Source organism: Rhincodon typus, chromosome 9 (assembly GCF_021869965.1).
Source record: "Rhincodon typus isolate 14 chromosome 9, sRhiTyp1.1, whole genome shotgun sequence".
In the NCBI taxonomy this organism is placed as follows: domain Eukaryota; kingdom Metazoa; phylum Chordata; class Chondrichthyes; order Orectolobiformes; family Rhincodontidae; genus Rhincodon; species Rhincodon typus.
In genome coordinates this window covers 4,363,917-4,378,275 of record NC_063340.1, presented here as the reverse complement: position 1 = coordinate 4,378,275, position 14,359 = coordinate 4,363,917, and the positions used below count along the sequence as shown (strand labels likewise).

The window sequence follows — 14,359 nt, the reverse complement described above, 5'->3', positions numbered from 1 at the left end:
ACGATATAGGGAAAATGCAGGAGACTGGCACTAGGGGATAGAACCGGTGAAGGCACAATGGGCTGAATGGCCACCTTCTGTACCATAACTATTCTGTGGCTCTGTGAGTGCAGGCCTGGAGCTATCTCTCTGATGTTTTCTTGCCAATATCAACAGGGTTCTCACTGTAGCTGGGTGAGTGAGGTTAGAGGGGGTGAAGCTGTGTGAAGACATTGAAGTCAGAGTTCACAAACCTTACATTTATGAGGTGGGGTGGGTGCATCAATAAGAGGCTATCATCGTATCTGGCCCTGGCTCACAGCAGTCTCCCTGCCGACCCAGTCTAAATCCTGCTTACTTAAAGACTGTGATAGTGCCCACATTGTAGAACTACCCCAGCAGCATCCACTTCACCCATTCTCACTGCCACCATGTGCGGGTTCAGGAATCTCAGCTGCTCCCATCGTCGGGATCTCAAAGCCAGTGGGAACAGCCTGCCGTCTGATCCATTATTTTAGGTTCACCAGCTGGAGATGGAAGAGGGTAAAAGGACCTCTCAGTATCTGCCAGGCTCTCCAAGAATTTTATGCATTTCCACGAGATATGCAATTCTGGGCAAGAAAATCACAAATATTAATTCGCCAACCGCAAAATGAAAATCTCAGGGAACTGAACCAACTTTCTTTCTGAAATAACTTAGCCAAGATTGAAAAGAAGTCTGCTTGTTGAATTAACCTGTTCAGTCATTCTGCGATTGTAGCCATTAAGCTAGCTGCACACCTGACTACATTATGCAGGGGCTTGCTGCCAATTTATAGCCAGGATGAGAGATGTTCCAGTGGTGTAAACAAAAAAATGCTGGAAATCACAGCAGGTCAGGCAGCATCCTTGGAGATAGAGCAAGCCAATGTTTTGAGTCTCGATGACTCTTCATCAGAGATGTTCCAGTGGTTCTGGGAGATCTTGACATTGCCTTAATGTCGTGACGGTCCTTCACAGATTTGTGAACCTTCTGAACATTGGGACAGTTTGAGAAAATCAGCCTATTTTCTGCATTACAGCCTGCGATTATTTAAATAATACAGGTTGTCGTTTTGTTAATTCTTTGTTGGACAGGCAGATATGGGTGACGGAGGGCCCCAGTGGGTACTATTAAGAAATCATGACTGTCCTTTGTTCCCCCTCAAGGGACTGAGTGGCCTTTCCCATTCCTAAGCGTGGAACCTTCTTCCACGTTTGTTCCCTCAGTTTATCATCGAGCCACGGTTTCAATGCAAGTTGGGTTGATGTTTTCGTTTCTGATGTTGAGCGGAACTACTTCCCCATTTCTGCTTCTTTCGGTCTCCCTCAACAACAATGCACATAAACTTCATAATCTAGTGTTCCCCAGTTCCCCAACCCTCCCCAACCCCCTCAGGGCATTCAGTATGATTCATTAAGCTTTTATTACATGAAGGATTCTTTTCAGCTACAACGTCGATGAGTTTTAATCTGACGAGACACCAGATGAGTCAGTTGTCACAGTGACATAGCCAGGGCCTGAAGGAGTTTTCACCCCGTGATCAAATTAACAGGCATGTCACCACCTGCTTCTAACAATCCCTGATTCAACCCCCCTTTATTTTCTAGCACTTTGTCAAATTACAAAGTGAAATTCGAAAGAAAGACATGTACATTCATTCAGCCTCATTCTGTTCAGTGTCAAAACAATGAAACTGAAACCATCTCGAAGAACTCATTTATTTTTGGCAATTGTTCTCACAAGAAAGGCTTTGGAATACATATTATATCAGAGAATCGAGCACAGTGTTGAGGGTGGGGAAATAATTGGTCCAAAGCACTGACAATGGGTCATGGTGTGCAGTTGCAGGACAGCTAGAGTCATCCTTACACATTTAAGTTTTGAATATCTTGCATGCCAAGTTTTTGGAAGCATTGGCATGTAAGAAGGGAAACTAGACATTTAGGCTATTTAATGTACAGTGCAAACCACTATGTATTCCTTAACCAATTAAAGTGATGGATTGCAAAATGAATAAGGTAAGGACTGAGAGGAAGTGCAAACTAGAGCAAACCTTGTATCAGGTACAGAAGAAGACATGAAGTGCGTGATAGAATGACTGATTAAGAGATGGAGAAAAGAAACAGAAGGAAAAAGTAAGAAAAAATAGTAAAATCTTAATATCAATTAAAATCAGAAGGGCTGAGGCTTCATGTTTTTGATATTGCAGTATTGCATTAGGATGAAAAATATGTAATTTTATATATAGATAAAATATTATTTCTAAAGTTTGGATTTCAATATAGTGACATAAGGGTGTTGATTACTTCTGAGAAGAGCTACTTTCAATATGAAATTAGGGCAGACAATCCTTCCAGACCAATGACCTAATCTAGCCTGTATCAGAGAGCATGTCTGTTGGACTGGAGTGGACAAGGTCAGAAGTCACACGACACCAGGTTATAGTCCAACACGTTAACTTGAAATCACAAGCTCTCTGAGCGCTGACCCTTCATCAGGTGACGTGAGAGACAATTCTGTGCCTGAATGTTTCTCTTTCACTTCATCTGATGAAGGGGCAGCGCTTCAAAACCTTATGATTTCAAATAAACCTGTTGGACTATAACCTGGTGTCATGTGACTTCTGACCTTAGCCTATATCAGAGACCAGGTCTGGTGTGGAGATGCTGGAGTAGGACCAACAGGTTTATTTGAAATCGCAAGATTTTAGAGCGCTGCTCCTTCATTGGGTGATGTCATGTAAGAAGAATCCACAGTTCATAAGACAGAAACTGAGACAAATCAATTAAGTTGAACTTCCAGTCATGATATAAAGGTTACAGATACTGGTGGGAAATAAATTGAAAACATTGTTTTGCTGTCTGTTTCAGGACCTTTCTAAAGTGTCTTCTAAATCTCGTTTCCTTGGTTTTTTTATTTGTTTTGGTCCTATTTGTTTTCATCCATTGTGTAATAGATTTCTGTTCTGTTGTTAAGAAACTGCAGCATCATGATTTGGAAGCTTTGGAGCATGACGGTTAGAATCACATCCATCATACAGAAACAAAGGCAATGGTTTCATCTGATGTGACTTCACACTTCACATGTACCTCCTCTGTCCCTATTTATTTAAACCTTTCAGCAAGTCTTTTTATCAAGTACTTAAAGTAGACCCAGCCCCTTCATTACTGAACTATTATTGAACTATCTGCTGTGGGAATAGTCCACCATATTCACTCTACCTATGTGACTCACATTTTCACACAGCGATTAAATCTTCTCAGAGCTTCCTCTGTTTCAAACAAAATAATCCCAGCCTATCCAATGTTTCCTAAGCATTCAAATTCTTTATTCTTGGGTGGGAACTCTGCAGTGAGTAATTCACCTCTTGACTGCCCAAACCCAGTCCACCATCTATGAGACACAACCAGGAGTGTGATGGAAAACTCCCCAATTGCCTGGATGGGTGCAGCTCCAAGAACCACCCAGGAAAATTGACATCATCCAGGAAAAAGCATCAAGCCTGATTGGAACTCCATCCACAACCTTCAACATCCAGCTGCCAGCTCCCATGACTGATGCTCAGTTGTAGCTGTGTGCACTATCTACAGGATGCATTCATCAAGCCTCCTTCAATTTTCCAAACCATAGAATCATAGAGACATACAATAGTTAAGAGGTCCTTTACTACTACCACCACTAGTCCCACTTTCCCCTATTACATCCATAGCCTTGAATGTAATGACACTTCAAGTGTCCATCCATGTACATTTGAAAGATTGTGAAGTTTCTTGCCTCCACTACCCTCCAAGGCGGTGCATTCCAGATTCTGCCACCTTCTGGATGAAAAGGTTTTTTCCTCAAATCCCCTCTAAACCTCTTGCCTGTCACTTTAAAATTATGCCCTCTTGTTATTGACTCTTCAATTAAGGGGAATAGCTGCTTTCTATCCACTCTGTCCATGCCCCTCATCATCTTATATGCCTCAAATTGGTCCCTGTACCCCTCTCAGCCTTCTCTGCTCAAAAGTAATCTGTGCTTATCCAGCATTTTTCAGAGCTGAAAGGCTCCAGCCCAGGTAACATCTTGCTGAATCTTCTCTGCACCGCCTCCAGTACTATCACATCCTTCCGATAGTGTAGAGACCAGAACTGCACACAGTACTCCAGCTGTGTTCTATCTAACCAAAATCCTGTACAACTCCAACATAACCTCCCTGTGCTTATAATCGAAGTTTTTTCTATTCACTTGTGGGATGTGGGCATCACTGGCTGGACAGAGTTTTTTTTGTTTGTCCTTTCTTGTCCTTGAGAAAGTGGTGGTGAGCTGCTTTCTTGAAGCACTGCAGTCCATGTGCTGTAGGTAGACCCAGAGTGCCCTTAGAGAGGGAATTCCAGGATATTGACCCAGTGACAGTGAAGGAACGGCAATATATTTCCAAGTCAGGATGGTGAGTGGCTTGAAGAGGAACATGCAAGGGGGTGGTGTTCCCATGTATCTGCTGCTCTTGGCCTTCTAGATGGAAGTGGTTGTGGGTTTGGAAGGTGCTGTCAGAGGATTTTTAGCAAATTTCTGCAGTGCATCTTGTAGATAGTACACACTGCTGCTATTGAGCGTTGGTGGGTGGAGGGAGTGGATGTTTATGGATGTGGTGCCAGTCAAGTGCGCTGCTTTGTCCTGGATGGTGTCAAGCTTCTTGAGTGTTGTTGGGGCTGCACTCATCCAGGCAAGTGGAGAGTATTCCATCGCAGTCCTGACTTGTGCCTTGTAGATGGTGGACAGGCTTTGGGGAGTCAGGAGGTGAGTTACTTGCCGCAGTATTTCTAGTTTCTGACTTGCTCTTGTAGCCACTCTGTTAATGTGGTGAGTTCAGTTGAGTTTCTGGCCAATGGTAACCCAAGGATGTTGATAGTGAGGGATTCAGTGATGGTAACACCATTAAATGTTGAGGAGCAGTGGTTAGATTGTCTCTTATTGGAGATGGTCATTGCCTGGCATTTGTGTGGCACAACTGTTACTTGTCACCTGTCAGCCCAAGCCTGGATATTGTCCAGATCTTGTTGTGTTTGATCATGGACTGCTTCAGTATCTGAGGAGTTGCGAATGATGCTGAACAATGTGCAATCATCGGCAAACATCCCCATTTAAGACCTTATGATGGAGGGAAGGTCATTGATGAAGCAGCTGAAGATACTTAGGCCTAGAACACTACCCTGAGGAACTCCTGCAGAGATGTCCTAGAGGTGAGATGACCTCGGATAATCACAAGTATCTTCCTGTGTGCCAGGTTTGACACCAAACAGTGGAGAGTTTGCCCCCTCATAACCATTGATACCAGTTTTGTTAGGCTCCTTGATGTCATACTCCATCAAATGTAGCATCGCTATCAAGGCTTGTAGCTCACATCTCACCTCTGGCATTCAACTCTTTTGTCCATATTTGAACCAAGGCTGTAATGAGGTCAGGAATTGGACAGCCCTGGAAGAACCCAAACTGGGCATCACTGAGCAGGTTATTGCTGACTAGGTGCTGCTTGATAGCACTGTTGATAACACCTTCCATCGCTTTACTGATGATTGAGAGTAGACTGATGGTGTGATAATTGGTCGGGTTGAATTTGTCCTGCTTTTTGTGCACAGGACATACCTGAGCAATTTTCCACATTGTCGGATAGATACCAGTATTATAACTGAACTGGAACAGCTTGACTAGGGAAGCGGCAAGTTCTGGAGCTCAAGTCTTCAGTACTGTTGCTGGAATGTTATCAGGACCCATAGTCTTTGGAATATCCAGTGCCTCCAAACTTTTCTTGATATCACGTGGAGTGAATCGAATTGCCTGTAGACTGATATCTGTAATGCTGGGACCACTGGAGGAGACTGAGATGGATCATCCACTCAGCAGTTCTGGCTGAAGATTGCTGCAAATGCTTCAGCCTTATCTTGCACTGATGTGCTGGACTCTTCCATCATTGGATGGTGGGGATACTTGTGGGGCCTCCTCCTCCAGTGAGTTGTTTAATTGTCCACCACTATTCACAACACGATGTGGCAGGACTGCAGAGCTTAGATTTGATCTGTTGGTTGTGGGATCATCATTTAGCTCTGTCTGTTACTTGCTGCTTATGCTGTTTGGCGTGCAAGTAGTCCTGTTTGGTAGTTTCACCAGGTTGATACCTCATCTTCAGTAAGCCTGGTGCTGCTCCTGGCATGCCCTCCTGCACTCTCCATTTAACCAGGGATGATCCTCTGGCTTGATGGTAATGGTTGAGTGGGGGATATGCCGGGCCATGAGGTTACAGATTGTGCTGGAGTACAATTCTGCTGCTGATGGCCCACAGTGCTTCATGGATACCCAGCCTTGAGTTGCTAGATCTGTGCGAAGTCTGTCCCATTTAACACAGTGATAGTGCTAAACAACATGATGGAGGTTGTTCTCAATATGAAGGCGGGACTTCCTCTCCACAAGGACTGTGCGATGGTCACTCTTACCGATACTGTCATGGACAGATGCAACTGCAGCTGGCAGATTGGTAAGGATGAGGTCAAGTATGTTTTTCCCTCTTGTTGGTTCCCTCACCACCTGCTGCAGACCCGGTCTAGCAGCTCTGTCCTTTAGGACCCGACCAGCTCGATCAGTAGTACTGCGGTCGAGCCACTATTGGTGTTGGACATTGAAATCCCTCACCCAGAGCACATTTTGTGGTCCTGTCACCCACAACAGCCGAGGGAGAATGGTACTTTGTAATCAGCAGGAGGTTTCCTTGCTCTGTTTAACCTGAAGACATGAGACTTTATGGGGCCTAGTCAATATTGAGAACACCCAGGGCACCTCCCTCCCGACTGTATACCACAGTGCCACCACCTCTGCTGGGTCCTTCCTGCCTTTGGGACAGGACATATCCAGGGATGGTCATGGTGGTGTCTGGGACATTGTCTGTAAGGTATGATTCTGTGACTATGACTATGTCAGGCTGTTGCTTGACTAGTCTGTGAGACAGCTCTCCCAGTTTTGGCACTAACCCCCAGATGCTAGTAAGGTCAACAGGGCTGTTTCTGCAGTTAATCTTTTCCAGTTCCTAGTTCAACGCCAGCTGGTCCGAACAGTTTTATTTCTTTGTTGAGACATGATAAAGACAAGCATCCTGTGTGCCTTCTTAACCACCCTATTAACTTGTCCTGCTACCTTCAGGGATCTGTGGACAAGCATCCCATGATCCCTCTGTTCCTCTGTGCTTTCTAGTGTCCTGCCATTCACTGAGTACTCCTTTGTCTTGTTCCTTCTTCCAAAGTGCATCACCTCACACTTATTAGGGTTAAATTCCCTGCCACTGATCTGCCCATCTGACCAATCCCCTTATTGTCATTCTGTAACCAACACCTTCCTCCTCTCTGTCAACCACCCAGCCTATCTGTGTGTCATCCACAAATTTAATCATCAATGCCCCACATTCTCATCTCCATCATTTATGAATATCACAAACTATAAGGAAGCCTGCAATAATCCCTGTGGTACACCACTGCACAATGGGGTTCCAGTCACATAAGCAACCTTCTCCAGCCACACTCTACACTACCCCTTGACCACTACCATCCAGAAGGACATATACATGGAACATCTCCATCTGCAGGTTCCCCTCCATGACCCTCACCATCCTGACTTGGAAATATATCGCTGTTCCTTCACTGTCGCTGGGTCACAATCCTGGAACTCCTATCATAACAGCACAATATGGATGGTAGTAGTTTAAGAAGGCAGCTCACCACCAACTTCTCCAGGGTAACAACTGCCAGGCCAGCCAATGACGCCCACATCCCGTGAATGAAGAAAAGAAAATTCTCATTAGGCTCCTGTTTTCTCTCAAGTGTGATCTCATCTTTCCCGTGATCTGGTGACCAGGACTGTGTGTGTCTCCATGAAGCCATCACTACTTATAGGGTTCATACAAATAACGGTAGGGCCCTGGGTAGTGTTGTCGAACAGGGAGACCTAGGGGTTCAGGTACATCTTTGAAATTTGCATCACAGGTAGACAGGGTGGTTAAGAAGGTGTTTAGCACGCTTGCCTTCATTGCTCAGTCCTTTGAGTACAGGAGTTGGGAAGTCATGTTGAGATTGCACAGGACATTGGTGAGGCCTCTTCTGGAATACCACGTACAGTCCTGGTTGCCCAGTTAAAGGAAGGATATTAAGCTGTTGAGGGTTCAGAAAAGATTTACCAGGCTGTGGCTGGGAATGGAGGGTTTGAATTATAAGGAGAGGCTGGGACATTTTTCGCTGGAACGTAGGAAGTTGAGGAGTGACCTTATAGAGGTCTATAAAATCATGAGGGCCATAGGTACAGAATAACAAGGGTTTTTTCCAAAACTGGGGGGCGTACTTTCAAGGTGAGAGGAGAAAGATTTTAAAAAGGACATGAGGGGCAACTTTTTTTACATGGAGAGTGGTTCGTGTGTGGAATGAACTGCCAGAGGAAGTGATGGGTGCAGGTACAGTTACAATGTTTAAAAGACATTTGGATAAGTACATGAATAGGAAAGTTTGGAGGGATATGGACGAAACATAGGCAAGTGGCACTAATTTAGTTTGGTTGGCGTGGACTAGCTGGATTGATGGGTCAGTTTCCATGCTGTATGGCTCTATGACTTAACTCTGATGTGTTCGTCTGGACTAAAACGCGCATTGTGTAAGGATTCATGTGTTGTTGAGATCCTTGTATCAAAACAAGCATGTCTCAAGTGTAGCTGTTGTCTCGAATCTGAACCTGGATTGTATAATCAGTCACATCTTCGGTGACAAATGGTACAGTTCCATCGATCTGCAGTCCTTCCTTTTTAAAAACGTATTACACCTCGATGAAAGTTTAGGAATTCTGCCAGTTTGCTGCTTCTGTTCATTTGGTATTCAAAGAAGCAACTGCTTGCAGTCTGCAGGCAATCAATTATTATCTTTTATTGCTTGTAATGTCGATCAACACTTTCACCACTTCCATCAAAATAAATTACATGCAAGAAAAATCTGCTGTATACTTACATAGTTTTCCGCAAGGTCAGGGTGCAAGTAATCAATGCCTGCATTAAAATAATAAGGAGGTTACATAAATGGAATTTAAATGTGTAAAGGAAGGTTCTACAAACTGATCAAATTACAATTTTCAGCAGCTTTGAAGCAGTGAGAAGCAGCATTAGAATTATCTGGGATAAAAGGCATTTGCACAGTTATGGTGAAAGCTGGGGTCCAGGATGCACTGCCTGGGAGGGTAATGGAGGCAGGGACCACCGAAACTTTAAAAAGTACTCGGATGAGCACTTGAAATGTCATAAATTTCAAGGCTGTGGAGGTGATATAGACTTGATGGGCCAAAGGGCCTCTTCTGTACTGTATGATACTCTGATTCCACGGCTGAGGATGCTGGAAATGTGAAACAAACACAGAGAATGCTGTAGAAATTCAGTCGGTCTGGCAGCATCTGCTGAGTGGGAAGCAAAATTTATCATTTCACGTTCAATATGAGTCTTCCTCAGAACAGTTGTATCACTTTAGTGACATCCATTATCCAATTATGTAATGTTAACATAGAACAAAGAATGGTGGATGCTGGAAATTTGAAACGAAAACAGAAATTACTGGAGAAACTGAGGAGGTCTGGCCACATCTGTGGAGAGAGAAACAGAGTTAACGTTTCAAGTCAGGTGACTCTTCACCAGAACCCTACTCCGAGGTCTCTATTGCTTTTCAGCTTTAATGAAATGGTCAACATGCTGACATTTTCTTATCGAGGTGTCACCTTTAAGAACAGTAATACCAGACTCAAAATGTTAACCCTGTTTCACTCTCCACGGATGCTATCAGACCTGCTGCGTTTCTCCAGCATTCCCTCTGTTTGCTCAGTTATGGTGTAAAATCCTTACATGCAGCCCATACCAACCCTCCAAAGAGAATCCCACCCAGACCCACCCCCTGAACCCTCTCTCTGTAACCCCACGTTTCCCATGGCTAACCCACTTAGCCTGCACATCCCTGGACACTATGGATAACTTAGCATGCACATCTTTGGACTGTGAGAGGCAACTGGAGCAAACCCATACAGACACAAGGAGGATTTGCAGACTCCACACAGACAGTCACCCAAGGCTGGAATTGAACCCAGGTCCTTAGTGCTGTGGGGGCCAGCAGTGCTAACCACTGAGCCACTGTGCTACCCCAGAATCTGCTCTGAGTGTCAGTGCAACAATTCCTTCAGCAGCAAGTACATCAATCAATATCATTAAGTCTAAATACAAGTGTTGTGTGTTTAGTGGGCAATTATAACTGGGGAAAGGTTCCCCAGAAATGCATTATCCATTAAAAGAAACAGAGCAGCATGTTGTCAAGAGCAGTGACATGTCATTATCTCTTACCGTCGTCCATGATAGCGATGGTTACTCCTTTTCCAGTATATCCCAACTCCCAAGCCTCAGCCACATTCAGGTCTAAGCCAGGAGTTCCATCAGCTTGCCCTGTGTTGACCTGTTTCAGCAGGAAAAGATGCACCTGTTTCTTTCTCAAATCTCAATCATGACTTCAACCCTCCCTGTCCAACAAAAATGGAGGTTGAGGTGGGGTGTGGGGTGTGAGGTGAGGGGGTAAACGTAGGGCCTGGGACAGCCCATGGACACAAAACCCCCAAATCCCCAGCAAACGAAGGCTTCTGGGCATCTCTTTCCTGGAGAGCGATGGTGGCTCAAACATGGAGTAGATTCAAGGCAGAAATCAAAAGATTAAATCAAGAAATAGATTCCTGGATATTAAAGATTTTAAAGATGCAGTGCAGGAATGTGGCAGGGTAAGAGAGCTGTGGTCTGGTTGAATGGCCCAGTAACATTGAAGGACTGAATAGCCTGCTTTCCTCCTGTATTTCAAAGTCCTCACTGCAGGCAGGTGGTCCTCATGATATTAGCACCAGGACTGTCTTGTCCTGACATCGCTGGGATTGAAGCAAGACTCAGTTGAAACAGGTGCTGTCTCAGGGATGACAGCAGCAAACCGGGAGGGTTACTGGGATTGGGATTAGAAGAATACAAAGGGAACCCCAGCCTTTTCTGTTTCCCCACCTTTGCTCTGTTTCCCATCTCATTTACCTGAATGTCAGGGACCTCCTCCTCGAGTCCTCACTGAGACCTCTGCCCATTCCCTTTCTGGCCCTGAGCCTGGGAGTTCAAACAGTTCCTCTGTCAGGCAACTGCGTTTGCTCATGATTCCTTGAAAACAAAACCCGGTCCCTCTTTCCCAGAATGAGAGGTGATCACGTTGATCTTGAGGGGACTTGACAAGGAGGACGCTGAAAGGATATGTGTTTTCTTGGAGGAGAGACTTAAACTGAGGAACACGCGTTAAACACAAGGGCTCTCCCATTCAACATCAAGATGTAGAAAATGTTTCTTTTCCTCTCTGGAGGGCCTTGAGTCTTTTGGAACTCTCTTCCCTAGAGAGACAGGGAGATGGAGATGGGGATCTTGGAATACTTTTAAGGCTGACGTCAATAGATTCTTGTCTAATAGAAGTCAAAAGTTTAATGGGGGTTAAATGGAAAACTGCAGTTGAGGTCACAATCCACGATATAGATCACCACCAACTTCTTGAGGACAACATTTTAATTTAAATCATTTTCTCATTGAAGATGGATATGGTCGGATAGGCTTGAATTTATTGCCCATCCCTAATTGCCCTGGTGAAGGTGGTTGGGAGCAGTGTCCTTGAACTGCTGCAGTAGTTCATAGGGTGTAGGCAATTCAAGAGGGTATTAGATGACTATTTGGATAGAAATGGTGCGCTGGGATATAGGGGCAGGAGATTGGCACCAGGCGACAGCACTGGTGCACCTACAATGGGCTGAATGGCCTCCTTAGCACTTCTCTGACGTAGACCCAAAATGTTGTTAGGGAGGGAATTCCAGGATTTGACCCAGCGAAAGTGAAGGAATGGCAATGTATTTCCAAGTCAGGATGGTGAGTGGCTTGGAGGGGAAGTTGCTGGGGGTGGTGTTCCCATGTATCTGCTGCCCTTGTCCTTCCAGATGGTTGAGGTAGATGGTGGGTTTGGAAGCTGCTGCCAAAGCAGGCTTGGTGAGTTACTGTAGTGCCTCTTGTAGGTGGCAAGGTAGAAGAAATTTAAATGTAATAAATAAATCATCAATGGAAACATAGTATTAGCAACAGTGAGGACATAAATGCAGATTGTACTGAAAACCCATCTCGCTCACTCATGTTTTTTAGGGAAGGAAACTGCCATTCTTACCTGGTCTGGCCTACATGTGACTCCAGACCCACAGCAATGTGCTTTCCTCTTAACCGCCCAGTGAAATAGCTAAACAATTAAGGCTCTTTAGGTATGGGCAATAAATGCCTCGACTTGCCAGTAGTATTCATTGCTGGCAATTAAGTAAAATAGAATCCCAATAAATATGAAAATCCCATTTTAATTTTGATAAACAAAAGTTTGTTCCTAATTGGGAATTAATGAAACAATGAAAGCTGGAGAATGAATATTTCTAAACCTTTTCTTCTAATTCTTGCTCTCCTAGAAGAAAAAGGGTCTAGGCCCAAAACGTCAGCCTTCCTGCTCCTATGATGCTGCTTGGCCTGCTGTGTTCATCCAGCTCTACACCTTGTTATCTCTCATACATACCCGCTTCAGGTATCAATCGCTCTTTATACATCACTGCTGGGTTCATAGCCTGGTCCGTCCTACCTTTGGGAGTGGGCACCTATTGGCACACACAATGTGCAGCAGTTTGAGAGGACCACTCCTTTTTCAGGATAACTGGGGAGGAGCGAAAAATGTCAGCCTCACCAGCTGTGCCAACATATCAACGAAAAATTTCAGCAGAGGGTCATAAACGGCAAGTAACATGTAAAAGAAATGTAGGTAAGTCAGATGTTGCTTACAAGATACCATTGTTTAGTAAACAAAGGATCATTCATCATGATACCAATTTCACGAATACTCCGATATCCTCGCTTCTTTCGGCTAAAGGCTTCTTGCTGTGAGGCATGTTTTACCTGCAAGGGAAATAATCTGTTTGAGGGCATACAGAAATACTAGTTCAGGCTTAAAGATTCATAAGTTAAAAATTTCAAACCGATTTACATTACTTGCGATGTTTTATTCACTGAGCGAGAACTCAATTTGAACAGAAAGATGTGTTTCTCTGGCATAAGTTTCTCAATATACCTTTAAACAAACACACCAGATCAGACTCTGCAACGATCTTGCCCTTCAGCTTTCACCTTACAAATAGACAAGCAATGGTAGATAGAAAAGGAGTCTATGTTCCATCTAGTCTGTCACACACAATCAGGATACCTTGTGTACTTTGTACTGTCCCCTGCCAATTGCTAGCATAAAGATAGAAAGATGAAAGACAAGGATGGCACGGTGGCTCAGCGGTTAGCACTGCTGCTTCACAGCGCCAGGGACCCGGGTTTGATTCCACCCTTGGGTGACTGTCTGTGTGGAGTTTGCACATTCTCCCCATGTCTGCATGCGTTTCCTCCAGGTGCTCCGGTTTCCTTCCACAGTCCAAAGATGTGCAGGTTAGGAGAATTGGCCATGCTAAATTGCCCACAGTGTCCAGGGATGTGTAGATTAGGTGGACTACAAGGGGACGGGTCTGGGTGGGATGTTCTGAGGCTGGGTGTGCACTTGTTGGGCTGAAGGGCCTATTTCCACTCTGTAGGGATTCTATGTCTATGAAGGACATTGTGGGGAAAGAGTGAAATTGGGTAGCACCATCCCTAATGCAGTGGAGAGATTACAAGCTAGAGCAGGAGTCACTAGTGATCTCTGATTCAGGGGATCAAAGGATGTCCTTGATTCCACCTACTGTGTAATGGAGACACTGTTGAATCCATTCTCCAGATAATGTTAGCACAGGAAAACATCCCAAGGCATTTCACAGAAGCATACAACACTGAGTCACTGAAGGATGTTTTAGGAAGATTAAGACCAGGTGTTTAACAAAGTAAATATAAAAGGGAGTATTCCAGAGGAGGGAAAGACAGCGAGGTTTACAGAAGAAATGCTAGAGTTTAGGGCCCAGGTAGCTGAAGGAATGGTCACCAATGATGGAATGATTCAAATCACTGGATGGACAAATGACCACGATTGGAAGATTGTACAAAAGCAGGAACATTCCAATTTTGGTGATGAACTTTTCTGATGATGGCTCTCAAGAGTGTGAGGTGAAATCTTTTAAAAAGCCAGGGGTTGTTGACGATCATCTGTTTCCAAATAAATTGATTCCGAAGCCGCACACAGCCTCCATCGTTGACATGAAGGCAAAACGTTGTGAAATTATGGTAAATGAGATAACAAGGTGTGGAGCTGGAGGAACACAGCA

General features: G+C 44.5%; 1 protein-coding gene across 1 annotated transcript in view; it reads right to left on the bottom strand.

The window, feature by feature from the left end:
• Positions 1–14,359, bottom strand: part of pcsk2 (proprotein convertase subtilisin/kexin type 2) — an 84,176-nt gene that overhangs the window by 38,698 nt on the left and 31,119 nt on the right. Inside the window, exons 3-5 of the mRNA XM_020516710.2 lie at positions 12,906–13,019; positions 10,380–10,488; positions 9,013–9,050 (exon numbers count right to left, since the gene is read on the bottom strand). Of these exons, the coding sequence (XP_020372299.1) occupies positions 9,013–9,050; positions 10,380–10,488; positions 12,906–13,019 (261 nt within the window). The remainder of the gene's footprint in view (positions 1–9,012; positions 9,051–10,379; positions 10,489–12,905; positions 13,020–14,359) is intronic.